General features: G+C 57.9%; 6 protein-coding genes across 14 annotated transcripts; 3 read left to right on the forward strand and 3 right to left on the reverse strand.

Annotated features, from left to right (window-relative positions):
* Nucleotides 1–4: 4 nt before the first annotated feature.
* On the forward strand, nt 5–8,276 carry TESK1 (testis associated actin remodelling kinase 1). 3 transcript variants are annotated; one of them, XM_065740069.1, is made up of 10 exons: nt 6–320; nt 4,625–4,746; nt 4,827–4,875; nt 5,033–5,179; nt 5,277–5,359; nt 5,630–5,720; nt 5,858–5,941; nt 6,126–6,215; nt 6,334–6,484; nt 6,617–8,276. In XM_065740069.1, exons 1-10 carry the CDS (start codon nt 72–74, stop codon nt 7,615–7,617), a joined length of 2,067 nt encoding a protein of 688 aa, XP_065596141.1. In that variant the 5' UTR covers nt 6–71; the 3' UTR covers nt 7,618–8,276. The 3 variants fall into 3 exon arrangements, with proteins under 3 accessions (XP_065596140.1, XP_065596141.1, XP_065596142.1); XM_065740068.1 differs by having other exon boundaries at nt 5–320; nt 6,334–8,276; XM_065740070.1 differs by having other exon boundaries at nt 297–320; nt 4,587–4,746; nt 6,334–8,276.
* Nucleotides 8,230–11,757, reverse strand: CD72 (CD72 molecule). 2 transcript variants are annotated; one of them, XM_065740081.1, is made up of 8 exons: nt 11,594–11,757; nt 11,420–11,515; nt 11,146–11,235; nt 10,416–10,730; nt 10,102–10,250; nt 9,773–9,924; nt 9,151–9,321; nt 8,230–9,072 (listed from the first exon to the last, which is right to left on the reverse strand). In XM_065740081.1, the coding sequence occupies exons 1-7, from the start codon at nt 11,676–11,678 to the stop codon at nt 9,183–9,185; spliced, it is 1,026 nt and encodes a 341-aa protein (XP_065596153.1). In that variant the 5' UTR covers nt 11,679–11,757; the 3' UTR covers nt 8,230–9,072; nt 9,151–9,182. The 2 variants fall into 2 exon arrangements, with proteins under 2 accessions (XP_065596153.1, XP_065596152.1); XM_065740080.1 differs by having other exon boundaries at nt 8,230–9,321.
* Nucleotides 11,758–13,018: 1,261 nt separating this feature from the next.
* Nucleotides 13,019–15,303, forward strand: LOC136050889 (B-cell differentiation antigen CD72-like). Of its 4 annotated transcripts, XM_065740084.1 has the most exons (5): nt 13,019–13,191; nt 13,270–13,362; nt 13,467–13,556; nt 14,330–14,644; nt 14,746–15,300. In XM_065740084.1, exons 1-5 carry the CDS (start codon nt 13,107–13,109, stop codon nt 15,024–15,026), a joined length of 864 nt encoding a protein of 287 aa, XP_065596156.1. In that variant the 5' UTR covers nt 13,019–13,106; the 3' UTR covers nt 15,027–15,300. The 4 variants fall into 4 exon arrangements, with proteins under 4 accessions (XP_065596156.1, XP_065596155.1, XP_065596154.1 ...); XM_065740083.1 differs by having other exon boundaries at nt 13,019–13,362; nt 14,800–15,303; XM_065740082.1 differs by having other exon boundaries at nt 13,019–13,362; nt 14,746–15,302.
* A 531-nt stretch (nt 15,304–15,834) lies between these two features.
* On the reverse strand, nt 15,835–19,202 carry LOC136050892 (B-cell differentiation antigen CD72-like). Its single transcript, XM_065740089.1, has 7 exons — nt 18,850–19,202; nt 18,679–18,771; nt 18,485–18,574; nt 17,072–17,386; nt 16,822–16,970; nt 16,580–16,674; nt 15,835–16,362 (listed from the first exon to the last, which is right to left on the reverse strand). Exons 1-7 carry the CDS (start codon nt 18,932–18,934, stop codon nt 16,215–16,217), a joined length of 975 nt encoding a protein of 324 aa, XP_065596161.1. The 5' UTR covers nt 18,935–19,202; the 3' UTR covers nt 15,835–16,214.
* Nucleotides 19,203–19,559: 357 nt separating this feature from the next.
* Nucleotides 19,560–21,657, reverse strand: LOC136050890 (killer cell lectin-like receptor subfamily G member 1). Of its 3 annotated transcripts, none has more exons than XM_065740087.1 (6): nt 21,511–21,657; nt 21,053–21,163; nt 20,556–20,633; nt 20,304–20,386; nt 20,009–20,112; nt 19,560–19,888 (listed from the first exon to the last, which is right to left on the reverse strand). In XM_065740087.1, exons 1-6 carry the CDS (start codon nt 21,557–21,559, stop codon nt 19,693–19,695), a joined length of 621 nt encoding a protein of 206 aa, XP_065596159.1. In that variant the 5' UTR covers nt 21,560–21,657; the 3' UTR covers nt 19,560–19,692. The 3 variants fall into 3 exon arrangements, with proteins under 3 accessions (XP_065596159.1, XP_065596158.1, XP_065596160.1); XM_065740086.1 differs by having other exon boundaries at nt 20,304–20,452; XM_065740088.1 differs by lacking the exon at nt 21,053–21,163 and having other exon boundaries at nt 20,304–20,452; nt 21,511–21,656.
* A 468-nt stretch (nt 21,658–22,125) lies between these two features.
* On the forward strand, nt 22,126–24,974 carry LOC136050887 (uncharacterized). The gene is made up of 8 exons (XM_065740079.1): nt 22,126–22,726; nt 22,798–22,872; nt 22,943–23,002; nt 23,928–23,978; nt 24,049–24,084; nt 24,170–24,214; nt 24,343–24,477; nt 24,550–24,974. The coding sequence occupies exons 1-8, from the start codon at nt 22,141–22,143 to the stop codon at nt 24,876–24,878; spliced, it is 1,317 nt and encodes a 438-aa protein (XP_065596151.1). The 5' UTR covers nt 22,126–22,140; the 3' UTR covers nt 24,879–24,974.
* The last annotated feature ends 2,361 nt before the right edge of the window (nt 24,975–27,335 follow it).

Raw genomic sequence — 27,335 nt, forward strand, 5'->3', positions numbered from 1 at the left:
TGCACCGCCGCTGCTCGTCGCGGGGCCGGGCCGGGCGGGGCGGCCCCGGCCGTGACCCCGCGGGGATGTGAATGGCGCGGGGGCCGCTCGGCGGGGCCGACATGGAGCGGGAGAAGCTGCCGCGGAGGCCCGGCTCGGCGCTGCGAGGGGAACGGCCCGAGGAGAGCGAGGCGGGGGAAGCGGCGGGGCCGTGGCAGGGCTGCGGGAGGCTGCGGCCCTCCTCGTACCGCGCGCTGCGCAGCGCCGTCTCCACCCTGGCGCGCATCGACGATTTCTACTGCGAGAAGATCGGCACCGGCTTCTTCTCCGAGGTGTTCAAGGTGTGCGCGGACACCGAGCATCCCTTCGGCGGGCGGGGCGGGACTGGGCGTCGCGGTACCGCCGGGGACCCCCGGGGGCGAGGAGGTGCCCGGCGGCGGCTGCGGGAGAGCCCCGCGGCCGCGGGGGCTGTTGTTCCCCGGGGGAGGGGAGCGGTGTTTACAGCCAGGCCGGGCGCGGAGCTCCGGAGCGCTGCCACCAGCGGGCAGCGAGGGGGGTGGCCGGTGGGGAGCGGGTTGGAATGCCCCGGTGGGGGATCCTGGAGCCGGTTCGGAGGACGGAGCTGCGGCCGCCCCCTCGTGCAGCCTGAGCGGGGCAGGTGGGTGTGCGGGGTCTGGCTGAAGGGAACGGCATCGCGGGGCTGCCTTTGTGCCACTGTGTGGGGATGGGCACAGGTTGCTGGAGTGGGGTCGGTTGCGCTTGGCCGCGCCCAAGTGTGGGGTGCGTGGGTGCTGGTTTGTGGGGAGAGTTGAGATCCTGGCAGTGGTGATGGCACTCCCAGCCCGTGCACCGTCGAGGAGCAGTGTGCTGTTTTCACAAGGAGATGTGCGTGCACATGTTTTTGTGCTCAGTGTGCTATGTAACGCTTTACGCTCCTTGTGGCTTCAGTCCTTTCCGATAACAGCTTTGCTGGATCGGGACCCCCCCAGCTCTTCTGCAGCACCCCTCCCCCACACTCCCCCCCAAGCGCTGCCCTGCATTGTGGCTATGGTGGCCGTGCAGAGAGGACCCTCCCCATGGCCATCCCTCGCGCTCCTGCAGGGCCGTGGCCTCGCCACTGGCTGGGCTCCTCCTATTGATCCTTGGCTGTGAGCACACAGCAGCACCTGGGAGCAGAGGGAGGCATTTAATAAAGCTAGGACCTTTAATAATGGATGCTCCCGGATCTTTGCCAGGCCATGGTTTCTCCATGCTCACCGCCTTTGCTCCCACAGCATTCTCACAGTGCTGGGGCCGTGTCCACAAAGAATTTGAGGGAGCAAAGGATTCAGGGATGGGAGCTGGATGGAGCAGCAGCAGCCAGAACAGGAGGCATCTGGGCGGGCTCTGTTGCAGGTGCAGAGGGTTGAGGCCAAGCACTAAGCATAGTGGGGTTTGGTGGGGTGATGATGCCCTAGTCTTGCAAGGAGAATGCAGCATGGGGCAGTGTTCCACCCACCTCCCTCCACCCCACAGTGCTTTTCACAGCTGTGGGCACTCATAGCTGCCTGCTCGGCCCTGCTTCATTCCATCCCTGGTGGGTGTGGGGAATGAGGAGGGGCCCACACCTCTGTGTCCTTTACCAGTTGGCTTGGCCCCAGAGTGCTGGCACAGCACAGCCATCTGACGGCGTTCCCCTGCCCACCCGTGGCTGAGCCATAGCTGCTGTCCCTGGGGTGCTCCTAGCCGTGCCCCTGTGAAGCTGGCCCTTGCTGCTCCCGGCAACGGCTGGTTCTCGGTGTGATTCCAGAGGCCCACCTGCTTCCTTGGGCATGCGGGCATTGCAGCGAGCCGCCTCTCCATCTCACTGATAGACAGAGCAGATTGAGCCGGCTGTGTTCGTGCCAGACATTTTCTCTAGCCCTTAACCCGCTGTTGCATCTTTCTGAATCCTTCCTTGCAGCACCCTGCCTTCCCCTGGGGCTGTACCCAAGCATGCCCATCCTCCCTAGTAGCTGTCTCTGGGATACAGCTTGCCATTGTGCACAGCCCCGTAAGCCATCGGGGGCGGCCCTCGCTCAGGTGCCCCCTGTGCATCTCCGCTGGTTTCCCTGCCAACCTTTGAGATTTCCTATTTACTCACAAATGACCAGTGCAACTCATGGATGACACAACTCTTCTCTGGTGCCCTTCATTGGCAGACCTCATCTCATTCCACAAAGCTGGGTGGAGCAGCAGCATGGGGAAACAAACCCAGGCAGACGAGTGCTGCTGGTGTTCAGGTGCTCAGTGTGAGTGGCCTGGCTGGGCTCCCCACTCTTGTGCTCCCCAGAGGAACCCTTTCTTGTAGGATTTGCCTTTTCTGCATGGGGAGCAGCTTTTCCAGTCACGCCCAGTGTGAGACTTGTTGCACTGCTGGGATTCCCACAAACTCAGATGCAGCTGTCAGGGTTGCCTGTGGCATTTGTTCCTTGACCTGCACCCCTGTGCCCATCCTCATGGGGACACTGGGACAAGGGGACGAGAAGAGCACCCAGTCTTTACTCAAGGTGGGATCCCCAGGTGCTGGTGCTGCCCTGTGTCTCACCAGGAGTGCAGGCTGCAGGACCGTCTGCTCGCTCCGATTAGCATGCTCTTTAAATAAGACTCTAATTTCCACTGTTAAAAGAGCCCAGATCCCTTGTGCCCAGTCTGGGGCTGCAGCCAACCCCATCCCTTCCCCCAGCCTTCACGACAACAGATGGGATGGGGCCATGGGGATGCAGTGTCGCAGGTGGGATGGGGCATGGGGGGCTCTACGGGGTGCTGGGGAGCATGGTCAGGGGTTGAGGGTTGGCTGCTGCCTGGGGCCAACAGGCTACTGCCTCCCCCAACACTCAGTTGAGCTCAGCTCTAGGGAATGTGCTGGGATTCCTGGGCACAGGGCCAGCACATGGAGAGGCGAGGGGGGACCCGTGCTGCCCAGGGAGGCTCTGCTGCCCGCTGCCTTCCTCTGCCGGTGTCAGGGGGAGGATGGAAACCCCCTGAACACAAATGTGCACGTCACATGGGGTTGTGGCTTGCTATACTTGAGGGCCACCACTGCTTCCGGAGAACATCCAGGCTGCTGGGATGGTGCCAGAGCCCGGCCTGGGTGGGAACAGGGCACTGGGAGCACACTGTGCTGCTTGGGGACCCACTGGGGTCCCAGCGGGAAATCCCACAGCAGGGTCTTCCCTTAGATCTTCTCCCTCGCCCACGATCCTCCAGGATTATGGCATTAGCACCATGTAGTGTGCACACGGACCTGACCCAGCCTATTATCATGGCAGGGTTAATGAGCAAAGAACTGGGCTGCGGGCACGTCCAGGCCACAAGCTGCCATCCAGCACCTACCAGAGGTTTGCTCCCTGATTCTGGCTTGGATCTGATTACTCCCATGGTGGACAGCCACCCCATGGCAAGTGCTACCAGGCATATGCATGGCACCCATAGGGCTGAGACAGCTGTCAGCGCTTGGGAGGAGCCAGTGCCACGCCAGGACCAACCCATCCAGTCCTGCCAGCCCTGTGATGTGTGGGAGGGCAGCGCTGCCGGCTCAGCTCGACACTCAACATCTGTGGGGCTGCAGGTGGCATGGGGCTGGGCTCCCTCTAGGCACAGGTCTGGTGCTCAGTGTGGGTTTTGGGGCGCACTGTCCTCCCTTGTGCCAAGGGATGGAGGTCCCACAGGCTGGTGGGGAGGTGTTGCAGTGTAACCAGAGCTGGGTGGCAGCTGCTACTGAATTATTCAGAGCCCCTCCATGAGCCAGGCTGTGCTGCCACTTGTTCCAACCCTGCCCAGGGCTGGTTTGGCCTCAGTGCAACCAGGCAGGGATTAATAAGAGAGGGGTCCTTATTCCTAATTTCCCCCCGAGCCCTTCAGTAGGAGGTGCTGCATGCATGCAGGGAGCCTCAGCTGATGTGCATGGGCCACACGTGGTTAGCCCTGGGTTTGGGCGGGGGGGCATGTGGGGAGGGCCCAGCACAGCAGCTTCGAGCAGCATCGACTAAAAAGGAGAAGAGCGGCGAGCTGACGGAAATGCCGAGGAATGCCCGTGTCTCTGTGTGCTGGGGTGCAGCTGGGGCTGAGCAAGTGCCCTGCCAGGCAGCTGCTGAAGATCCCATCCTTCCCCCAGTGCCAGCTTAGGGAACCCCCCGTGCCATCCCCTTGGCACAGGGACAGGGGACCCTACGCTTGACCCTTCACCCCACACGTGTTAGGAACCACAGCAGGCCAGGAGTGTCCGTGTTTGGCCACCTTCGTGGCTGCTGTTCCTGGCTGGGAGCCAGCCCCCAGCTCATGTGACAGCCTCGGGCTGGCTAAATATACAGCATCAGCCAAGCTCCATGCCTCCAGGGCTGCTTGGGGAAGCGTGCGTTCCCTCTGTCCTCAACCCCTTGCTGTGGAGTCTGTCTGTATAGCCCATGCTAGGATCCATTCTTGCACACCAGGAACTGGGCTGCCACTGTGACTCTGAGGGTCTGGGCATGTGGCAGGGGGAGCACAGCACATGGGGTGCTCCAGGGATCATGGGTTGTGCATCATAGGCATGGGGTTCTGCTGTGCTCAGAGAGCCCCCCACTAACCCAGGGGTGCCCCATGCTTAGGGTTTGTGGGGACACCTAGAGCTGAGCTCCCACTGCAGGTGCGGCACCGCCAATCCGGGCAGATCATGGTGCTGAAGATGAACAAGCTGACCAGCAACCGGGGCAACATGCTGCGGGAGGTGCAGCTGATGAACCGCCTCTCACATCCTAACATCCTGAGGTTTGTCCCATTCCCTGGGACTTGGGGCTGCTGTGAGGCTGGATTCTGCCAGGTCACGCTCAGCTCCTCTCTTCTCACAGGTTCATGGGGGTGTGTGTGCACCAGGGACAGCTGCATGCGCTGACGGAGGTGAGAGTGGGATGCTGGTCATGGGGACAGGGAGAGGGTGTTGGTGGCCATTAGGGCACTTGATGTGCGGTTGGGGGAGCAATGGGGAGAGAAATGGGGACCCACCACCTTGGTGGAATGGAACAGGGTGCAGCAAGTCCATGGCTCTTCCCACCAGTACATCAATGGTGGGAACCTGGAGCAGCTGCTGGACAGCCCTGTGCCCCTCTCCTGGTCCACGCGTGTCAAGCTGGCACTCGACATTGCCCGTGGCCTGCGCTACCTGCACTCTAAGGGCATCTTTCACCGTGACCTCACCTCCAAGGTACGGAGCATCCTGATGCCATGAGTTGTGCTTACATGCATTCCAGGAGTGGTGGTGTTGAGGTGGGGACTGACTGGGGGTCCTGCTGTGCCCCTAGAACTGCCTGGTGCGCTGTGAGGCCAATGGCTACACGGCTGTGGTGGGAGACTTCGGTTTGGCAGAGAAGATCCCCACCTACAGGTCTGTCTGTCCATTCATATCCTCCAAGCAAGGGGCTCCAGCTTGCTTGGGGCGGGAGCAGGGGAGTGATGGATGTTTGTGTGGGAATGGGGATGGTGGGATGATACCTGGTGGAAGCACTGATGTGGGATGGCTATGTGTGGGAATGGCCAGGAGCAGATGGAGGAAGGAATAGTATTGGTGGCCCTGTGGTGGGACAGGTGGGACACGTGAAGTGTGAGGAGGAGGGAGAGGGTAATGTGGGATCCTAACATGCCATTGTTTCTCCAGCGAGGGCAGTGAGAAGGAGCCATTGGCTGTGGTGGGCTCTCCGTATTGGATGGCACCCGAGGTGCTGCGTGGGGAGATCTACAATGAGAAGGTGACGTTGTGTGGGACCATCTGGGCACCCAAAGGGAAAGGAGATGGGCATCCTGAGGGGGGCTCCTGAGGGGAGGGCTTGCAGCAGGGGGCTGCATGGCATCAGGCTGCCACCCCCTGCAACTTTTCACTCTGCAGGCTGATGTGTTCGCCTATGGCATCATCCTATGCGAGACCATCGCTCGTGTTCCCGCTGACCCTGACTACCTGCCCCGCACAGAGGTGACTTACTGGGATGGGGAGCAAGGGCAGGGCATGGCAGGACCAGGACTGGGCACATATGTGTGAAAGGAAATCTGTGTCTTAGATCTTGTCCACACTGGGGGTGGCCGCAGGGTCCCCCCCCTTGCTGCACCCAGCCCATCGCTGGCACCCAGCCTCACTCTTCCTTGTCTCCTTGGAGCAGGATTTTGGCCTGGACATCACCACTTTCCGCACCATGGTGGGAAACGACTGCCCAGTGGCTTTCCTCCAGCTGGCATTCCACTGCTGCAGCGTGAGCCCCTGCGGCGCGATGCCCTCATCCCTGCTTCCCATCCCCTACCTGTGGTGGGAGCTGCCCCCAGAGGGCAGGAGGGTCACCCAGCCTCACAAGGGTCTCCTCCCTCCCGCAGATGGAGCCCACTTCTCGCCCTTCCTTCCTGGAAATCACACAGTGCCTGGAGGGCATCCTGCAGCACCAGCTGGGCCCTGAGGGTGCAAGAGCCACCCTCTTCAGCACCGGGGACAGCGTGCCCGCACCCAGCACAGTGCCTGCCCTCAATGGTATGTGGGTGTCCCAGGAGTGTGGGTTGCCCATCGTTTTGGGGGAGAAAGTCTGTGGGACAGAGCTCCATTGCCCTCTGCCCACATTATCCCCACATTCCATTGCTGACTCCCTCCTGTGCCTCCACCCAGGAGTGGCCATGAGGGCGACTGGCCGCGCTGAGCAGTCCCCGCTGCGTGAGCTGGGGATGCAGCACCTGCAGCCGGACCAGCACCTGTCCCGCAGCCACTCTGATGTCTTCCCCCCCAAATCACCCATCTCGGAGCCCTGCAGCGAGGCCAGGACCAAGGAGACGCCTCCGCGCGTCAACCCCTTCTCCCAGCGCGAGGACCTGAAGGGGGGCAAGATCAAGCTTTTTGACATCCCCAGCAAGTCGGTCATCTCTCTCACATTTGACCTGCCCCCCCCAACCCCGCTGCAGCTTGCCACCCCTGTCACCCCTGAGCCGGCTGTGGAGGTGCAGTGTGACTTCTCAGCACCCACCACCCCGCCCCGCAAGTGCCACTCACTGCCCGCCTCCCCTGAGCTGCCCCACCGTGGGGGCCTGGCGCTGGGCGTGAGGTCCTCCTCGCGGCCCTCTGCCCCAGAGCAGAGCTGCTGGGACTGCGGAGAGCCGGGAACCCCGTCCAGCACTGGGGTGGACTGCGCTCCCCACCACCCTGAGCTGCCGCTGCCGCAGCTCCACACTCCAGCTCCTACTGGTGGCACCTTCATCCGCACATTGGCCTCGGGAAGCAATCTGTGGCAGCCAGAGCCGCTCAATGGGCGGCTCCTCAACAACCACCACTCCACAGCGGTCAGCAAGCCGCTGTCCTGGGGCAGTGGGTTGGAGCACGGCTTCTCCGAGCTCAGCATCCCCTGTGCAGCAGTGACACTGGAGCGGACGGAGCATGCAGCCATGCTGCCCGGGCACAGCTCTGGCATGGTTCTGGAGCAGGACGAGGTGCTGCCGTGCCCCAGCTGCTGCCTGGGGCCCTTCAGCTTTGCCTCCGTTTGTCACCGGCCGGCACCCAGCCCACCCCGCTACCAGAACCTCAACTGTGAGGCCAAGAGCCTCCTCTGCCACGACCGCCTCCAGAAAGCGCAGGGGTCAGCGGAGCCCAGCCTGAAGCTGCCTGAGGCACAGTCCTAGTGCTGGGGACCCTGCTGGGAGCCTGGGGTGCCCCCCCTGCTCCATCACAGCTCACTCAGCACATGGAAGCCCTTTCTAACCTTAGGGGGCTGAAGTGCAATAACATGCTGCCCCAGGTGGCAGGGCCAGGTCCTCACAGGTCTGAAGCCTGTGGGACTCCCCCTGTCCCAATGGGCTCGCTCTCAGTGGGCTCTCAGCCCTTCAGACTGAGGGTGAGCAGGGTTGGGCAGGGAGTGTGTAGCAGTTGTTTGTGTATGTGAGCAATGGGGTCCCAGCTGCCACCCCACAAGTATAGGATACACACCTGGTCCCTGACAGTGGTGAACAAAACACCATGGTATGCAGAGGACCAGGGAGGGGGCCGGTACTGGGGGTCCCTGGGCGCTGAGCCCCCAGCACATGGGTGCTGTTTTGCCCAGCACCAGGGTCTCATCCACATTGCTCACCCCAAGCTGAGGGCACCCTGCAGCCCCCAGCATCTCTTGAGTGGCCAGGGGATAAGGGAGGGACAGGAGTGGGAGCCGGCTTTCCTCCCTCCCGCACAACGCACTGGTGAATGCAGAACTGTTGTGTTTTTTTTTATTATTAATAATGATAATGGCTAGTAATATATACCCAGCTTATTTAAAGTGTTCAATAAAAACTGAATGTCCCAGCAAGCCAGGCTGATGCTTGTGTCTCTTGGGGTACTCACTGAGTGGGGTGGGGAGCCTCAGTCTGGGGGTGACAGGGACTTGGTCTGGCTGTGTCCCACTGGGACAACCTTGGCTCAGTGACACCAGCGCAACCAACTCAGTTGAGTCAGCTTCAGTAAAACTGGTTTTGGGGAATTCCAATTTGTGGTATGGTGTAGTTTTTTGACACGTTCAGTAGGTGTGGTGGGGATGGGCTGACAGTTGGGTAAGATGATCTTAGTGGCATTTTCTATCCTTAATGATTCTATGATTCTATGGTTCTGTGATCATTGGATATGCACCGTAGGGTCTTTGTCGTTTTGGTGAAGAAGAAAGCAAGCAGCAGAGGAGCTTTGTCTCTTTATTTGCTACACTATGGGGTCAGCTAGTGGACAACGCGGAGCGACACGTGCACCTCTAAAATGCTTTTAACAGCCTTGTGCTCTTCAAGCAAAGAGATTTACATACCAATTAATCAACTAAATATGGCACGCACAACCTCATAATAGAACACAACTTCCTCTGCTCTCACCAGGCTGAACATAAATCGGGGCTATTCTGCACGTGCATGGCAGCTATTTAAATTCCCCATGACTTGTCTTGCAAAGTGTCTGGCAATGGATGCTGCTTTTGCTTTTGAAGTGCATGGCCACGTGGTGCCATCCTAAAGGTCACCACTCTACTCTCTAATTAGCAATAACGCCCAAATGCCAACACTAGCAGCGGCTCTATCCTTGGGCTCCTGTGCTGCATGAAAGCTGAAGCAGAGCGGATGCGAGCACTGCAAGGGAAGGATGTGCTCAGTGGGGCTGGGATGGGGTTTCCCCCATCTTTCCCCTTAGCTGCCTTCCATGCGCACTGTGGGGTGAGCTCACAGTGTCACTGCTGTCATCACATGAATGGGGAGCTGGGCCCTGTTTTCTTCTCGCAGATCCAGAGGTGCAGGTCATCTGGCCCCTCACACGATGCCGGCTTGATGTTCCCATGGCTGATGACAGCACATGACCCATTGGACTTTGGCTGCCAGGGTCTGGATGGGGACACACCGCATCAGAGCTGCCCCATGCCATCAGCATCTCACCCCAGAGGTGCTCCCTGTGTGCTCGGGGTGGAGGGACGGGCAGGGGCTGGGCTGACGGGGCTGTTCCTCCTCAGTAGTTTCAGACACCACAAGAGGAAGCAGAGGCGACCTGGGCTAGTGGCACACGTGAAGGGGAGGAACCCAGGACCCCGTGGGCAGGGAGCAATGATTTCACCTCCAGGAGGACCAGGGTGATGTGTGGGCAATAGAGATGGGGCTCAACCATTTTGCTTAGACACCAATAGAATTTGCAGGTTCCACCTCCCATAGGCACAAGACTCAGCATTCCCATTGCATGGGCTCTGAGCATCTCAGCCCAGTGCTCACACATTTGGCACTGGAGGGATGTAAAGTGTTTCTTCAACCCTCACCAGAAGAGGGGAATATGGACATGGGGTACCTCTCAAAAAGCGAGCCGTCCACCCAGAGCCAGGCATCTGTCAGCCCTTCGCCATCTGGCTCCCCTTCCTCCAGCCAGTCGTATTCGTACCAGGGGTACTTGTTCTTCTGCAGCCCAATCCAGTATGAAGTGTCTGCATTCTTCAGGAAGCTCTGGAGAAGAGGCAAGAGAGGCTTTTGGCATTTTTCCATGGAGTTTAGGGGCTGCAGAGCCTTCTTTCTCCCACAGAACCTGAGCAGCCTCTGCCCCACACTGAGCACCAAGGACGTCCCACATTGTTGGATGCCCCCAGCTTTGTGATGCCCCAGCCCTCAGCTCTCACTCCCTACCGGCACAGTCCAGCGACTCCAGGATTTGGTGATCAGGAGCTGAGAGTATTTCTCCTCACACTCTGCTCTGCTGTCATCCCACGTCTTCTTATCCGTTGAGATGAAGAGGCACTTGCCCCGGTAAAGCAGCCAGCCCGAGGGGCAGCAGTCTGGAGATAGCAGCACAGCTCAGCTCAGGCACTCACCAGTGTCTGCAGAACCCCATCTACTGCAGAGCTCCAGCCTTTCGACCATCCCATCTCCACCCCATGGTCAAAAAACCATCATCCACTCCTTGACACTGCAGGGATGCTGAGGCTGCCCTATCACCATACCTATAGCCGTGCAGGAGCGCAGCAGGGTCACGGTGCTCTCACTGGCATTCAGCCTTCCCTGCACGCTGTGCAGCTCCTTCTGGGTTGCATCCAGGACCCCTGAGACATGTGCCAGCTCGGCCTCCCACCTGCCCAGCTCCTGCCGGCTGCTGTTGCCCTCCTGCCACGCTCGCTGCAGCTCCTCTCGCATTTGTGCCAGCTGCTGCTGCATCTGCTCCAGGCTCTGGTCCCTCACCCACACCTCCCGAGAGAAGTGGCCACGCTCGGCCGCCTGCTCCAGGGATGTGTCCTGCAGCTGGCGAGTCACCTGCCAGTCTGGGGACAGAACAGTGTGAACTGGAGCATAGGGACAGGGCAGCCAGGGTGGGAGGCAAGGGGCTGGTTATGGAGTAGGTAGGGCAGTGGATGGCCCCACTGAATGGGAATGGATGAGGAAGGCTAGAAAGTGTACAGACTGAGATGGGCAGGGTCTGGCAGAGTGGGCTGGGGTAGGATCGGAGCAAGCTGGGGCAGGATGAAGGCAGGAGAATGGGAAAGAAGAACCAGGTGAGGAGTATGAGTGATGCCAGCCAAAGGAAGTACCCATGATGTGCAAGGGACAAAGTGCAGCTTGGGGCAGCTGGGACAAGCAGACCTAGTTCCATCTTCATTGGCATGTCTGTGCCACCCACCCTATCTGGTGCTTACCCCTCCCTGTCCCCATGTCCCAGTGCCACTTGTCCCCACTCACAGCAGGCCCCCAGTACCACGGCGGCCACCAGCAGCAGCAGACTGACAGCCAGCAGCCCTGCAGGGACACAGCATCGTCCAGACCAGCACCCTGCAAGACAAGTGGCCACGCGTCACCCTCCGTCACCTCCTGGGCATCCCCAAACAGCATGGTGGCAATGTGGTGGCACAGTGTGGGCACTTCCTCTTTCCAAGAAGAGAATGGGGAGTGCCCTGAGGCAACACGCACTGCCCACACCATGACCTCCCACATCCCATCCCATACAGGCACTCACCTGGACTGCGCCGGGCCCCTTCCCCTGCTGGCCCCACAGGCATCAGCTCCGGTGTGATGTTCTCATGGGGACTCTCAGCCTCGTCCATACAGAGGGCTATGGGAGGAAGGTCAGGCAGCAATGCAGTGATGATGTTGGCCATACGGGAAGGTGTGAGGATCCCACGGCTCTCACCTGCCTCCAGCACCTGGCTGGCTGTGCCACGGCCTCCTGGCCCTTTGGCAAACCTCAGGTCAGTGTAGAGCACTCCTTGGGCCATGCAGACAAGCTCTGAGACCTGCTGTCTTTCCCCTTGCTCTCTGTGGTGGCCTTTGCACCCTGGGTCAGGGTGCAAAAGAGAAGTGAGGCCGGCTCTTACAGAAGCAGAAGTTGGCGCCGGGCCACAGCAGATGGGACCAGCGAGGCACGGCCATGGGGACCAGCACCCTGCCATTGGCCCAGCATCACCAGCACATCCCCTCCCACGCCCTGAGTGCTGTCACAGTCTCCTGAACACATGACAGTATCGGGCAGCCCAGTGTGAGTACAGACTGAGCAGGGCTGCACCCAAAGGCTGGGGAGGGCTGAAGAAGAGCCGAGCACAGGAGTGCTGGAAATGCTCCTCTGGGGACTGAAGGTGCTCATGGTGAGCATTATCCCTTCATTCAACAGGGAATATGGATCTTCTCCCACAACAGTATGCAAAGAAAAAGCTTCAGCAGCTTCAATCTAATCTCCAGAAAGGTGGGCCATGTCCTGCTGGGCACGTCCTGCTAGGTGGCTGGTGCACAGGGAGGACACGATGATGGCTGGAAGATCTGAGTGGTATTTCCTGAGCGCCACCAATCTGCCTGCCACCACTGAAGTGCTGGAATGGGGGTAAGGATGAGGGTCAGATTGGGTATCAGTAGAAATTTGTTCTATTTTTTCTCAGGAAGAGTGGTGAGGCTGCCCAGGGAGCTGGAGCTGTCACTGGCTCTGGGGATGTCCAAGAAATGTGGAGATGCGACACTGAGGGTCATGATTAGTGGGCATGGTGGAGATGGGCTGACAGTTGGACTAGATTCCTATGACTCTAAAGGGACAGCAATGGGGCCTCTCATTATGAATCTTCAGGACCTGGGACACATATCCTGCTGTCCTTGATGTCAGAGTGGGGAGCAGTGTCCAGGGGTACCCTGGAGAGATCCGCTGGTGGGGATAGTACAATGAGAGCCACCAGCACTGTTCTTCTTCAGGAGACCCTGTGTGTCACGAGGAGCAGAAGCTGTGGCTGCAGCATGGAAATCCCCTTCAGACACAGAGGGGAAAATGCTTCTACCCATCACAGTAGTCAGATCCCACCACAGGGACCAAAAAGGGGCCATGTCCACATGGGACAGGATCAGTCCTGTGTGGCTGACCTGCTCCCACCCACTCACTCCAGCCGCAGAGATGTGAGTCTCTGCCCTCACCCTGCTGCACCCCACGGCTCAGCTCCAAATGACAGTGAATCCAGGGGACCGTGACGATTCTCGGGTGTGGGAGGGGATGTTCTGGCATTGCAAGGCCAATGACAGGGTGCAGGTAGCTGCATCTGTGCCTCTCTGTTGCTTCCACCAGCACTCAGTGCCAACTTCTGTTTCTGTAAGCAAAACCTCACTTCTCCTTTGCACCCTACAACAGGCAGTTGCAGCGAGGTCCTCAGCACAGAGCCACCAGCAGCCCCATGGCTCAGAGTGTGCTCTACGCTGACCTGAGGTTCACCAAGGGACTGGGGGGATATGGCACAGTCAGCCAGGTGCTGGAGGCAGGTGAGAGCCATGGGAACCCCACACCTCCCCACATGGCCAGCATCATCACCTCACTGTTGCCTGACCTTCCTCCCACAGCCAGCACGGACGACACAGACAGCCCATATGAGAATGTTGTACCGGGGTCGGCACCCACAGGGACAGCAGGCAAAGAGACCCAGCACAGCCCAGGTAAGCACCCAGAGGGGGACAGGGGTGGGGTCACCGATGAGGACAGGGGGTCCTGCTGCCCCTCAGCAGTGTGAGTGACTCATGGTTGCTGGTGTGATTTGCAGAGCACTGGTCCCGGAGGAGATGCATCCCTGTGGGGCTGCTGGCAGCCAGCTTGCTGTTGGTGGTGGCCCTGGTGACTCTGGGGACCTGCTGTGAGTGGGGACAGTGTGTCTGGGGAGGGGTGTGCTGAGGCAGGGTGGGGGCCAGAAGGAGCTCAGGGCTGAGAGCCGGGAGCACTGCAGCTTTTCTGCCCCATGCTGCCCACACTGCATGTGCTGCCTGCTTCTTCCACTACTGCCTGCACTGCATGTGCTGCCTGCATCAGCTTCCCACGGATTACCATTGCTTCCCAGTACTTCCCATCACTTTCCCATTGTCTCTCATCCCTTTCTGTTACATTCCATTCATTTCCATTAACTCTCACTGCCTCGTTTTGCCTCATTTTTCCTTCATTTTACCTCCCGTTAATTTTTATTGCCTCCCACGGATTGCCATTACTTTCACTTGCCTCCCATTACTTTCCCATTGTTCTCCATTAGTTCCCATCACCTCTCATTGCCTTCTAGTTTTCTTCCCAGTGCCTTATATCCCCTCCATTGGCTTTTCCTTGCTTTTTATTGACTCTCACTGTTTCCCATTGCACTTGCATTGCCCTCCTACTGTCTTCCACTACATTCCATTGCCCCCAGTAATTCCTACCAAATCCCAGTGAACTTCCATTAACTTTCCACTGCCTCCTACCACCTTCCCATTACATCTCATCAATTTCCATTATATTCCATTACTGTCCAATGGATTTCCCATTGTCTCACCTCCCCTTGATTCCCCTGGGGTTGCCATACATGCCCCACACCTGGCCATGACCCATGTCCCCTACTCAGGCTGCCCCATTCCCATGCCCCAGCTCACCATGCCCTGTCCACAGATTGGCAGGTGACCCGCCAGCTGCGGAACATGTCCCTGGAGCAGGACAATGAGCGCAACCGCTTCTCACAGGAGGCACAGGCATGGGAGCAGAGCCTGGACCAGAGACAGCAGGAGCTGGCACGGGTGCAAGAGGAGCTGCAGCAAGCATGGCAGGAGGGCAACAGCAGCCAGCAGGAGCTGGCCAGGTCGGAGGCCAAGCTGCTGCATGTCACGGGGGCTCTGAATGTGACCCAAAAGGAGCTGCAGGATGTGCAAGGGGAGCTCAGTGCCATCAAGCAGGCAGTGAGCAGCCTGCATGTTTGCCTGAATGCAGGTAGGGGCCTGATGTAGTGGGGAGGGGATGGTGAGGTGCCTGGGGGATACAGAGCCCATGTCTGCAGGTGGCCAGCTCCTGAGCTGTGCCACTGTCCCCAGACTGCTGCCCCCCAGGCTGGCTGCTCTACCGTGGCAAGTGCCTCTTCATCTCAGTGGTGAAGAAGAACTGGTGGGACAGCTATTGGGATTGTAAGGGGAAATCCTCCCTGCTGCTGGTCCAAGGTGGATGGGAGTCATGGATGCTGCCGGTAGGTATGGGGGCTGCAGATCCCCACAGGGTGCTCCCACCTCCTGCTGCCACCACCCTGCTGCATGGATTGCTGGGAACACAGCTGGTCCCAGCACTCCTGGCCACTGGGAATGGGGCAGGCACTCAATAGCTTCTTTTCCCACAGCATTTTCTGCAAACAGATGGTGCCAAGTACTGGATCAGGAAAGAAGATACTTCTCGTTTGGAGTGGTTAGTTTTGTATGAGACTGCAAGATGTTCCATGTGCAAATCTAGCTGTCCCTGGTCCAAGCATTGGAAGCACAGGTTCCTCTTTTTCCTATACCCCCAAGATGCCTTTTCAACTCCTGAAATCTGCCTTAGAACAGTGCTCCAAACAGCCTTAGTCTGAACCTACCCATGGGGTGTGGCACCATGCTCCCCAGGTGGGGCTGCTCAGATTCAGCTTCAAATCCCAGTGCACAGTTCAGTGCCTTTCACAAGCTCATCCACTTGGTACCAGGAGGGACTTGGTCAGAGAACACCACTGTCAGGAAGGGGACTCTACTCCCTTCATTGTGTCCTCCGTGCAGGAACTCAAAGGTGGGTTGAGGCGGTGGATGCTATCCCTGCTTCTCTGACACGTGTCCTGTCTCCTAGGTATGACCATGCAAATTGTCCACTGTTAGTGGCTGGGAAAATGCAGATCTCACCATGCAGGAAGTCTTACTCATGGATTTGTGAGCAGCCCCCAACGCTGAGCAGCGTGTCTGAGAGCATCACTCTTCTCCTGGCTGACGACTGACCCTTCTACCAGCCCCTCAGTGTCACAGGGCTAGGGGACAGCAGCTGTGCTGCCTGCAGAAATATCCCTGCGCTGTGCATACCTTGCTTCCAATGTGTGGCAAAGCACTGATAAAATGGTCTGGAGAATTTGCCTGTATTTTAAAGCAAGGTTTGTGTAAAAATAAATATTTAATAGAACACATTCCTGTTGGCTAAGTTTTTAATCAGCATTTTTACCTTGTTAGGTACCTATCAACTCTAGTAGGGTATAGTGCATCTCCTCAAGGCTTGTGTGATGCTGAGACTCTGCTTTGAGGCTCCAGATGCTTATCCAGGAACAAAACAACCTCTCTTAGACAGAATGTCAAGTTGTGAAGAGTTTGAATTAACTGCTGAAGGCCCTGAGTTTATTCCCAAGTATTAAGCATGGGCATGAGTGTGAGACACAGGAAGGCAAGGTTTAAAACACCAACACCCTCTTTCCCCATGGTGCCATGCACAAGGGGAAGGTTATCTTTCTTTTGTGTCTCCAGCTTCTGTCTCCAAGTCCTGAAATGGAGAAGGAGTGCCGGAGTCACTCTTCAGCCAGCAGAGGAAAGAGGCTCTCTGATACACTGCTCATCTTCGGGGGTTGCTCACAGATCCATCGATTAGCATCTTTGCAGTATGTGCTGTTTATCTTTCCATTGGCTGTTGCTGCACACTGGGAAAACCACTCTGACCTGGAATTGAAGGAAGAGGTGAGATGTGACTGGGTGACATACATGATGACACCCTCAACCCACTGCCAGTCACCAGGCCCTCCCAGAAAACAAGGAGAGCCAGAGTTGTCTCTGCCTGAACATAATTCCTTGAGCAGGGACAGACAGGCAGGGGGTAGCACATCTGTCCCTGGCTGACCAAGGTAAGAGGTGTAGATGGCCACTTGGACTGACTTACTGGTATAATGGCTTCTTATCTAGCCACAGAAGATCTATATAATATTGATATCTTCCTCCAACCCAGTACTTGGCACCATCTGCTTGCAGAAAATGCTGTGGGAAAAGAAGCTATTGAGTGCCTGCCCCATTCCCAGTGGCCAGGAGTGCTGGGACCAGCTGTGTTCCCAGCAATCCATGCAGCAGGGTGGTGGCAGCAGGAGGTGGGAGCACTTTGTGGGGATCTGCAGCCCCCATACCTACCGGCAGCATCCATGACTCCCATCCACCTTGGACCAGCAGCAGGGAGGATTTCCCCTTACAATCCCAATAGCTGTCCCACCAGTTCTTCTTCACCACTGAGATGAAGAGGCACTTGCCACGGTAGAGCAGCCAGCCCGAGGGGCAGCAGTCTGGGGACAGTGGCACAGCTCAGGAGCTGGCCACCTGCAGACATGGGCTCTGCATCCCCCAGGCACCTCACCATCCCCTCCCCACTACATCAGGCCCCTACCTGCATTCAGGCAAACATGCAGGCTGCTCACTGCCTGCTTGATGGCACTGAGCTCCCCTTGCACATCCTGCAGCTCCTTTTGGGTCACATTCAGAGCCCCCGTGACATGCAGCAGCTTGGCCTCCGACCTGGCCAGCTCCTGCTGGCTGCTGTTGCCCTCCTGCCATGCTTGCTGCAGCTCCTCTTGCACCCGTGCCAGCTCCTGCTGTCTCTGGTCCAGGCTCTGCTCCCATGCCTGTGCCTCCTGTGAGAAGCGGTTGCGCTCATTGTCCTGCTCCAGGGACATGTTCCGCAGCTGGCGGGTCACCTGCCAATCTGTGGACAGGGCATGGTGAGCTGGGGCATGGGAATGGGGCAGCCTGAGTAGGGGACATGGGTCATGGCCAGGTGTGGGGCATGTATGGCAACCCCAGGGGAATCAAGGGGAGGTGAGACAATGGGAAATCCATTGGACAGTAATGAGAATTGATGGGATGTTATGGGAAGGCAATGGGAGGCAACAGAAAGTCAATTAGTAAACATTGAGTGGCAGTAAAAATCAATGATTGACAGAAATAAGGCAGGAGAAAAGAGCAGGATGTCAATGGGAACGCAGTGGAATTCAATGGGCTTCAATGGGAGGCGATGGAGGGCAGTGGGAGGCAATAGGAAGTCAGTAAGAAACAACGGAAGGCAAGCAGAAACCAACAGAGGTTAACATAAGGCTCTGGGAGGCACTGGGAAGAAAACTAGAAGGCAATGGGAGGTGATGGGAAATTATAAAAGGTGGTAGAAATCAATGGGAGGCATTTGGAAGGTAATTTAGGTAGGTGGTAGTGGAAGGTAGTGAAGTGGAAAGGAATGGCAAACACTAGGAACTTAAATGGAATGAAATGGGAAGTTAATGGGAAAGCAATGGGCATCAATGAGAATCAATGGGAGGTAATACCAGGTCATGGGAAGGCATTGGGAGGCAATGGGATCCAACAGGAGGGAGCAAGAAGGACAGAAGAGAACTGGAAGGTAGAGGGTACGATTTAGAATGGAATGCAAGCAATAGGAAGCAATGGAAACCAATGGAACATAATGGGAAGGTAGTGAGAGACAATGGGAAACAATGAGAAGTCTATGGGAAGGCGTCAATGAGAATTTGTAGGAAGCAAGTGGAAGGTAATGGCAACCAATGGAAGGCAAAGGAAATGAATATAATGCAACAGAATGTAATGGGAGACAATGGAAAGATGATAGGAGCTACTGAGAAGCAAAGGAAAGCAATGGTAATCCAGGGCAGGCTGAAGCAGGCAGCACATGCAGTGCAGGCAGCACAGGAAGACAAGTGAAAAGCCACACCACCCCTGGCTCCCAGCCCTGAGCTCCTTCTGGCCCCCACCCTGCCTCAGCACTCCCCTCCCCAGACACACTGTCCCCACTCACAGCAGGTCCCCAGAGTCACCAGGGCCACCACCAACAGCAAGCTGGCTGCCAGCAGCCCCACAGGGATGCATCTCCTCCGGGACCAGTGCTCTGCAAATCACACCAGCAACCATGAGTCACTCACACTGCTGAGGGGCAGCAGGACCCCCTGTCCTCATCGGTGACCCCACCCCTGTCCCCCTCTGGGTGCTTACCTGGGCTGTGCTGGGTCTCTTTGCCTGCTGTCCCTGTGGGTGCCGACCCCGGTACAACATTCTCATAGGGGCTGTCTGTGTCATCTGTGCTGGCTGTGGGAGGAAGGTCAGGCAGCAGTGAGGTGATGATGCTGGCCATGTGGGGAGGTGCGGGGTTCCCATGGCTCTCACCTGCCTCCAGCACCTGGCTGACTGTGCCATGTCCCCCCGGCCCCTTGGTGAACCTCAGGTCAGCATAGATGACGCTTTGGGACATGGGGCTGCCAGTGGTTCTGCCCCCAGCAGAAACAGGTCAACAACTCTTCCTTCTACCCACTGCAGTCAAATGATATCTTATGACCAAGTATGGGGTGGTTCTTGATTTATGGGAAAGCAGAAGTAATTGACTGATTTGCAAAATGTGGTTTCCTTCCTGATGCAAGTCTTGTGCAGTGGGCAAAAGCACTGCTCTGTCTGCACAGCAGACTCTGTCTTGTTCAGCGTCACATCACAGAATCATAGAATGGAGAATGCCTCAGGTTGGGAGGGACCTTACAGACTCTTTTCTCTCTGGGAGGATAGGAGTGAGCAAAGCACTGACCTGGCCTTGAACACCTTCATTGTGCAGCACCAGGAGCTCCATAGCCCTGGCCACAGAGGGACCATTCTTCCCTCTATGCCCTCTTCCCCATCCCATTACCCGTTCCATGTTCAGGTAGCAGTCAGTGCAGGATGCAACCAGGAATGTCCTTGCTGAGTTGCCAGCCTGCTGCCACATTGGGAGGATGGGCACCAGAACATCTGCTCCAGCTCACACAGGAGTTGCTCCACATGCCACCAGGCCACTGAGACATTTGGACGCATGCTAGCTCTGAACCCCAACCCTAAAGACCAAAGCCAGCCACAATGTGTCAGAGTTTATTAGCAATGTGCAGTAAGCATACGGGAGGGATGAGGAGCTGTGAGAACAGAGGCAATGCCATGGGTGCCTGGCAGGCAAGGGTGGGTGCTGGGTGCTGAGTGTCCCCATGGTCATCAAAGCCTTGCACAGGTGTAGGTGGTGTTTCCCCAGAGGAAAGCGGGTGGTGAGGACTGCAGCAACTGCAGGGTGACAGCACTTCTCTCACAGACCCATCCATGGGCTTCCCCACAGTGGCCACCAGACAGCCCTGATCCCGACACTCTGCCGCAGGCCAGGAAGGAGCTGATGGAGCTCTGAATTGGGAAGAACCTGCGTGGAGAGAGTGTGGTGAGGTGGAAAGAGTGGGAGGCAAGGGCTTGACCCAGGGAGCACTTCCCTGCCGGCAGGCTGGCTGTCCCCGTCATCTCCTCAGCCTCCTGCAGCACTCACCCCTTCAGCATGGTGCCATCCAGCCACTTCCATTCAAACCTGGAAGAGCTCCGCTTCAGCCCCACGTGAAAGACATCCATATGGGACACACGTGTCAGGAAAGCCTGCACAAGTGGAGTTGGACATGAGCTCCTCAGGGTCACCTAGCCACAGCCACTTGGCTCTGGCACAGCATCCAGATCCCAGCTGGATTTTGGGCACATGAACAGAGACAGTGCTGGTAGATCACTGTGGGGACACTGATGTCACCCAATGGCCATGGTAAGGTTGGAGCAGCCAGGGTAGGGGTACTCACCAGTGTGCTGTTGGCTTGGATAGTGACCAGCTGTGCCCCCCTGGAGCAGCAGTCCTCCTTGCTCTGCTCCCAGTTCCTTTTGGCTGAGGAGAAGTAGTAGCAGTGCCCTGCATGCCACAGCCAGCCAGCTGGGCAGAACTGGCAGCTCCCTGTTCACAAACACAGCCTGTGGGTGGTGGCACTGAAGTGGCAGGGGACAGCCAGGATGCCACCAACCTCACAGACAGGACTCCACACTTGCCTTTCTCCTACCTTGCAAAGCCTGTAGCCCAGAGCTGAAGTTCTCCATGCACTGGGGACCACGGCAGCAGCTCGCCTGTTGAGTCAGATCTGCAAAAGAAGACCAAGCACAGTAGCATCCCCAGTTGTTGGTGGCAAGCCTTCCAAGCTGGCCAACACTGTTGCAGGTGGGAGCTCATCACACAGCTGGCTTTTGGAGATAGTGGTTCTGTCTTTTGATTTTATCATCACATCCCATCTTCACACCACCACCAGGTTATGGAGCAGAATGTCCTGCTGTCCCCCCCAAGCCCACACTTTTCCCATACCCTCCTGCCTTCCTCTCCTGAAGATCAAGGTGGTTTACCCGTCACCCACCACTTTTCCTTTTTGCCCCAAAACCCCAGACCTGCAGATCCCTCTGCCCCAGGCAGAAAGACGCACAGAGCAAGTAGGAGATGAACACAGAACCATGGTGCCAACTGTGACACCAAGCCCCTTGGCAGAGAGGGGGACACAGGGGCACTCACAGTGGAAGCTTAATCCAACGAGGATGATCTGTGCCAGCAGGAGCAGCAGGGACAGGGATCCCAGGCTGAGGGCTGCCCAGTGCCAGGGCATCCGCACCGTCTGCACAGGAGCTGAAAGGAGGAAATGCCATTTGGGACTGAGAGGCAACAGTGGGGAACCCCCCCTCCCCACCACCACCACACCCTAATATCTATGCAGAGGGGGTCTTCCCCCAGGCTCTGTCCCCAAAGGGTGACAGAGTGTTGACATGAAATGAAAACGTGGCACAGGGAAGGCAGCAGAGCGGGTGACTACCTGCACACTGACATGCAGTGGGCTGTAGTGTGTGCCCCCCCCCACACCAAGAGCAGGCAGTTCGTAGTGTGGACATGGGGCAAGAGGGTGTGCAGGAGGGAGGGAGCAGCAGAGAGGGGTGGGGTGCTGCTGGCAAGCAAGACAGGGAGCAGTGTGCCCTTACCTGGTGTGGGGGGCAGGCGCAGTTCAGCATACATGACACCCTCTTCCATCCCTCCCTCTTTCTCTGACTGCGTGCCCCACAACTATGGGGGTTGGGGGGGCAGCAAAACCCCTTCCCCAGACTCCCTCTTTGGCAGCCGAGTGTGATGCAAAATGGAAAGTGTCACTTCCTGGTGAAGTCTCCGGAGACACCAGCTGGGTGACAGCCCTGGGGGGGTGCAGGCTGGCACCCTGGCACAAGGAGTCCTGAGACCACAGTGCTAACTGCGAGGTCTAGGGACGTGAAATATTCTCGAGGCTGCTTGCTCTGCCTGCACTGGGAGCAGTGACGGGAGCCTCTGGGAGCAGGACACGAGGTTCTCTCCCAAGCAGCAGAGCAGTGTGGCTGTGTGCAGAAGTGGTTTCTGCCACCTCTTTTGCATGGGGCTGCAGCTGCAGCTCAGCCCTGGAAACCCGGGGGATGGGGTGCTCCTTCCCCTCCCCCACATCTTGAGGGCTGCCCCGACGGGCATCCCCACGGTGCCCTGGGGGTGAGCTCCACAGCACGGTCGGGGTTTCCGTTTGACGGTCAGGGTTAGGATTAGTGTTTTGCCGGTTCCGTCCTGGAGCCCCGGTCCCTGCCGGCGCGGGGATGGACGCTCAAGGGATGCGCACGCCCCGCCGCGCCAGGACTACGTTTCCCAGCGGCTCCTCCCGGGGCCGCACATGCTCCTTGCTGCTCCCGGCGGTTCCCGGCAGCTCCCGGTGCAATTCCCAGTGTGGCTCCCGGTGGACCCAGGTGCGGCTCCCGCCGCCATCGCCGGTGTGTGGTCCCCAGCGGGTCCCATCCCCAGCGTGGCTCTCGGTGCGGCCCCCTCTGCCCGGGGCCTCGCCCCGCGCCATGCCCCGGGGAAGAGCCTGGACGCAGGCGGAGGTCGGCAGCCTGCTGGCGCTGGTGGGGGGCTCAGGGGAGGCCGCCCTGCTGATGGCCTCCACCTCTCGGCCCAACGAGGCTCTGTGGCAGCAGATCTCCCGTGGGCTGGCGGCGGCCGGCTACAGCCGTAGCGTGGCCCAGTGCCGCTCCAAGTGGAAGGCACTTAAGCAAGCTTTCCACTCGGAGCGGGAGACGCGACGCAGAGCCGGACTGCACTCTCCCCGCCTGCCTCCGCACTACCGAGCCATGAAGAGCATCTGGAAGGCTGCCGGGAGACCGGTTTTCCGCGAGCGGCGGCTGCTGGGTGGGTGCCGGGGCTGTGGGGAGGATGGGTGCACGGCCGGGGTCGCGCTGGAGCTTTTTCTCTTCTTCCAGACCTGGGGAAGCTGCCCCCCAGGAGGCGCAGATCGGTCCCTGCTGCCTGCTCTCCATCCTCACCTGTACCACCAGGTACCTAGAGTGTGGGGCTGTGGGGCTGTGGGAACCCTCGATTCCTGTTTGCTGAAGCTCTTCTCTGCAGATTCCCAGGGCACACTGCTGTCTCCGCTGCTGTGGCATGTGAAAGATGAGCCAGAGAGCTGTAAGTACCACTCTGCCCTGCCACACCGGGCTGCACGGCCACGGCTCCCGCCAGCATGATGGGAACAGCGGGCTTAGGGGTATCCCCAGGAGGGACCTGTCAGTAGGGATGTGCATGGATGGAGGTGTTGGGACTAGCCGCAGAGCATGAAGGTGTGGGGCAGGAGGAGTTCCCCAGTTCTGACCCAGCCTCAGGACTACTAGCACTGCATGCAGCTGGCAGGGATGTGGTCCTGCTGCAGCTCAGGGGGCTCCTGCAGCTGTGCAGCACTGCAGAGTGTGCAGCCCCCTGCCTTCAGCTGCCCTTGGCCGCAGGAACACCACAAAACTTCAGAGGAGATAGGAAGTTGGGTGAAGGTCAGAGCTGGGAGCATCTCCACCTGCATACAACTGGATGGGTGCTCTCAGGGGTCGACCCTGAGGTGATGCAGGCTGCATCCCTGGTTTGTGCAGGAAGGTGAAGGCAGTAGCTGCTGTTCCCCGAGCCAGCAGCCATCAGGGTGAAACAGCTCCCTGCAAACAGGAACCCTGGCTGCTTTGTCCCCAGGCTCCCAAAAACAGGGGAATGAACCCCTGCACCCCAGCCAGCATCCGCACTGGGTAATTACATTGTCTCCCTAAATTCCCCCTGCAGTTTCAAGTGGATGTGGGATTCTTCTTCACTTCCAGTCCCAATCTGTTGCGTAGTTGGCTGTGCACTGCTGCGCGGCTGCTGCCTTCTAGCCTGGAGGTGGCTGCATTGCAGTGGTGGGTGAGTGACTCCTGCTTTTGTTTCTAGCTCATGAGACACATCGAGGCCCTGCAGGGTGCTGGGGAGCTGTGGCTAGGGCATGCTGGGCTGGCCGTGCAGCAGGGCAGATCCCAGGCTGGTACTGTTCCCAGCAGGTCCCAACAGACCCTGCGTCTCCTCTCTGCTCTCTCTGCAGCCTGCGGGGAGCACAACGCTGGAGCAGTGCCTGACTCCACAGCCATCCCACGTAAGGCTTCCCCTGCCCCGGTTCCCCCTCTCATCCCTGCCTGCAGGCTCTGATGCAGTTCTTATTGCAGACACCACTCACTGCATCCCTATCCTTCCCCTCCTGGGTGAGTACCATACCCTGGCCACCAAGCTCATGTGTTCTGGAGAGGGAAACAACCCTTGGTAACACTTTGAATCTGCTCTCTGCAGGCTGCCACACTTCCCTGAAACAGGAAAGCTCTGAGCAGAAGGCAGGTAAGAGCATGTGCCCTCTGCTCTGTGCTCAGCTAGAGCAGGGATCTGAGCCCTGGCAGCTGGAGCTGAGCAGGGGATTTGGTGGACCCACAAACCCACTGCATCCTCCATGCCAAACCCCGGTGCAGGTTTCCCCATTGAGACATCCCCAGGGATGGGAGGAGGAAACAGTGTGCTGACAGTGCCCACTGCAGTCCCTGGCTCCCCTAGACCCAGCGAGCAGACAGTGGCGGGTGAGGATGTGCCAGATGCCAGTCTGCAAGGTGAGTTGTGCCTGCAGATCCCTTTGGATGCATACTGAGCACGGGCTGCCCCTGACCACCCTCTCACTGCAGGTTCTGGTGTGGCCAGCCTGCTGCAGAGCGTGCAGCAGCTGCTGGTGCAGATTCTGCAGACATCGCGACAGCAGCAGGCGCTGTTGGAGAGCCTTGCCAGTGACACCGTCTCCCACCTCCACCTCCTCTCACACAGCCTGGTGCAGGTGGGTGAGACCCTGCACCAGCTGCTGCTCCGGCCACAAGTTCCCCCCAGCCACAGTGCTCCCCACATTCCCCTTTTGGGGGGCAGCCCCTCGGTGCCACTGCTCTCTGGGCTGCCTTGTGCTTCCCCGGATCCCAAAGAGGAGTGCCAGGCATCCCCTGGCTCAGGCTGTGCCCTGCCATGAGCATGCTTGTGGCACAAATCTTTATAACAGGAGCTCTGGGGATTTTAGAAGTTTATAGAAGACACAGATTTTAATAACATTAAAAATAGCTTTTGTACCAGCAGTGCCAGTTGACCAATTCTTTCCCCTCCCCGTCCTCAAGGTTTCGAGTTGAGCAGAAGGGGAAGTGCTCTATTTACAGCCTTCCATAAACTCCCCTGGGCCGATGCGTACCCAAGTGTGTGCCGAGTGGGGATGGTGTGTGCTACCACCTGTCTGTCACCTTTCCAACACCTGGCTCCCAGCCCAGTGGGGGCGAGCCACGCTGGGAAAGTCCACCACCTCCAGTGGCACTCTCCCCTGCCTCACGTGTGGTGGTCCAGTGACACTGCCAGTGCCAATGGGGACACTCAGAAGCCCTGCTATGTGCTCTGCTCTGATCCCAGGAAAGCATGTAGCCTCCACCTCTAGTCCCAGGACACAGAGGCACACAGGTCACCCAGTGTGGGGAGGGGACATCTCCCTGGCAGGAGGTGACATGTGATATGGGGGCGGTGGGTGGCTGGGGGCAATGAGAATGCGGTGAAACGCAGTGCAATGAACTGAAGTGTAGCGAAATGCAATGTAATCTAATGAATTTAAATGAAATGCAAAACAAATCCGAAGTAATGCAATGCAATTAAATGAAACGCAACCCTAACCTCTATCTAAATGCAACACAGTGGATTGCAGTGACACACAATGCAATGCACTTGCAGTGACACACAGTGACACACAATGCAATTGCAGTGCAACCCTAACTGTAACCCTAACACTAAACCTAGGGTTTAGAGGGGTGTTGCGAGGTTGCAGTGCGCTGAGGATGCAGTGGGGCTGAAGATAGGAAGTGCAGAGGACGCAGCGGGGTGCAAAGAGGCTGCAGTGTTGGTGCGCGATGAGGTTGCACTGAGCTGCAATGGAGCGCAGCACTGCGCAGCGGTGCGGGCAGCCCGGGCTGTGCAAGGCCGGAGGAACATCTCAGCAGCCAATAGGAGATCGGGAATGGAGGAAAAGAGGCGTGGTCATGACAAGACCCGCCCCACTTGAGGGGGGCGGGGCTAAGGCAGTGCAGCCAATCAGACTGCGGGGAAGGGGCGTGGCGATGCACGCTGTCTCCGGTGACGTCACGGGAGGGGATTTCCCCCAGCGGGGCAGCCCCCCACACCCACCCCGGCGCGGGGTGATAGGAGGTGCGGGCTAGGAGGGTTATTTTCGTCTCCGAAGACCTAACTCACCTTATTTAGTGAATTCCGCTGGGCCTGGTGGAGGAAATTCTGTACTGTAGCCCTCACTCCCCAAACGCATTTGTTTGCCTGGACACTGGGGCTGTGGGTAACTGGAGGAGAAGGGAAAGTGGGATGGGATGATAAGGGAGAGATGAGATGGGCGCCAGAGCTCAGACAATCCTTAATCACCTTTCTTCCATAAAAGACAGGCCGTGCTTACAGCTGGAAACCACTCTGTCCTGAAGCAATGGGGAGAGCTGCAAATTGTTCCATCCACCAACTGCAGCAGCATCGCCCCTGGGCCAGGAGATGCCCTGCAGCTGCTGGGGTGCTGGCATATGGCCACCACGCTTTGGACCTTCATTTTGGCCTGCTGATCCCTGCAGGGAGCCTGCAGTGCATCATCCTCTTGCAGGAAAATGCCATCATTAGTTAATTGGAATAGCATTCCCACGGGCTTGTCTGTGCTCCGACACAGAGCTGGCAGGAGATTTGCTGATTCCTTGGAGCAGTGTTCTGTGTGGGGCTGGGGACTGTTGTTCTGCACACAGTGATGCAAGGACATCCATGCCCTCAAGTGACCCTGCTACATCCTTCAGCACACCCCACTCTGATCTGAGGGTAGTCATAGTGGCAGCACCACACTCAGTCCCACCATGCCCTCCGAGGTGCCCACGTTCCCTCTCTGCTTTTGTCCTGTCAGAATGTCAATGGGGATTGGCAGGGATTGGCAGATTTGGGATGCTGGAGCAGCACATGGCTCGGTGCTGGAAACCAGACCAAAAATCTCTCCACTGCATTTGTTCAGGGATGGTTTTGTTTCAATCCAAATGCTCTCCTTAGAAATGCAGCGTCTTGGGTTTTAGCCCTGGAGGTGATGAAACATCTTTATATGAAGTAAGGATAAATGGCAATACTTCCCTTGGTGCAGATACACTTAGGCTCAAACAGAAAGATTCAGTGTGATTTCTCTAACACAGCTTCCTCTGAGAGTACTGCTTATAATACCCAACAACCCATTGCTTAGCACTTGCCTTTCTCAAGGGAAATCTTAGTGGTGATGTTGAGCAAAGAAAAGTTTTTAGATGAGAAAACTTTAATCTGCAATCCATAAAGGGAACAGTGGCTTCATATCCCATGTAAAATGTTCTCGACCTCTGCTGCCATCCTTTTTCCTTTCTCTGCAGGCTTGCTTTCTCAGACAAATTCCCCC

The sequence above is a fragment of the Cyrtonyx montezumae genome, unplaced genomic scaffold, assembly GCF_038088225.1.
Source record: "Cyrtonyx montezumae isolate F1298 unplaced genomic scaffold, pur_monq_1.0 scaffold_25, whole genome shotgun sequence".
In the NCBI taxonomy this organism is placed as follows: domain Eukaryota; kingdom Metazoa; phylum Chordata; class Aves; order Galliformes; family Odontophoridae; genus Cyrtonyx; species Cyrtonyx montezumae.

Bases quoted from the DNA above. Each gene is read 5' to 3' on its own strand.
- TESK1 (XM_065740068.1), top strand. From the start codon at position 72: ATGGCGCGGGGGCCGCTCGGCGGGGCCGACATGGAGCGGGAGAAGCTG. The intron at 321-4,624 runs GTGTGCGCGGAC...CTCCCACTGCAG, and splicing joins TCTTCTCCGAGGTGTTCAAG to GTGCGGCACCGCCAATCCGG. The intron at 4,747-4,826 runs GTTTGTCCCATT...CTCTTCTCACAG, and splicing joins TCACATCCTAACATCCTGAG to GTTCATGGGGGTGTGTGTGC.
- CD72 (XM_065740081.1), bottom strand. From the start codon at position 11,678: ATGGCCCAAGGAGTGCTCTACACTGACCTGAGGTTTGCCAAAGGGCCA. The intron at 10,731-11,145 runs GTGAGTGGGGAC...TTCTGTCCCCAG, and splicing joins CGTGGTACTGGGGGCCTGCT to ACTGGCAGGTGACTCGCCAG. The intron at 9,925-10,101 runs GTAGGGAGTGAG...CCTCTTCTCCAG, and splicing joins GGAGTCGCTGGACTGTGCCG to AGCTTCCTGAAGAATGCAGA.
- LOC136050889 (XM_065740082.1), top strand. From the start codon at position 13,107: ATGGCTCAGAGTGTGCTCTACGCTGACCTGAGGTTCACCAAGGGACTG. The intron at 13,363-13,466 runs GTAAGCACCCAG...TGTGATTTGCAG, and splicing joins AGAGACCCAGCACAGCCCAG to AGCACTGGTCCCGGAGGAGA. The intron at 14,645-14,745 runs GTAGGGGCCTGA...CACTGTCCCCAG, and splicing joins GCATGTTTGCCTGAATGCAG to ACTGCTGCCCCCCAGGCTGG.
- LOC136050892 (XM_065740089.1), bottom strand. From the start codon at position 18,934: ATGTCCCAAAGCGTCATCTATGCTGACCTGAGGTTCACCAAGGGGCCG. The intron at 18,772-18,849 runs GTGAGAGCCATG...TTCCTCCCACAG, and splicing joins CAGCCAGGTGCTGGAGGCAG to CCAGCACAGATGACACAGAC. The intron at 16,363-16,579 runs GTAAGTCAGTCC...CTTCAATTCCAG, and splicing joins GATAAGAAGCCATTATACCA to GTCAGAGTGGTTTTCCCAGT.
- LOC136050890 (XM_065740086.1), bottom strand. From the start codon at position 21,559: ATGGAAGAGGGTGTCATGTATGCTGAACTGCGCCTGCCCCCCACACCA. The intron at 21,164-21,510 runs GTAAGGGCACAC...TCCTCCTTTCAG, and splicing joins GCGCCTGCCCCCCACACCAG to CTCCTGTGCAGACGGTGCGG. The intron at 20,634-21,052 runs GTGAGTGCCCCT...CTTCTTTTGCAG, and splicing joins CGTTGGATTAAGCTTCCACT to ATCTGACTCAACAGGCGAGC.
- LOC136050887 (XM_065740079.1), top strand. From the start codon at position 22,141: ATGGACGCTCAAGGGATGCGCACGCCCCGCCGCGCCAGGACTACGTTT. The intron at 23,979-24,048 runs GTAAGGCTTCCC...TTCTTATTGCAG, and splicing joins TGACTCCACAGCCATCCCAC to ACACCACTCACTGCATCCCT. The intron at 24,085-24,169 runs GTGAGTACCATA...TGCTCTCTGCAG, and splicing joins CCCTATCCTTCCCCTCCTGG to GCTGCCACACTTCCCTGAAA.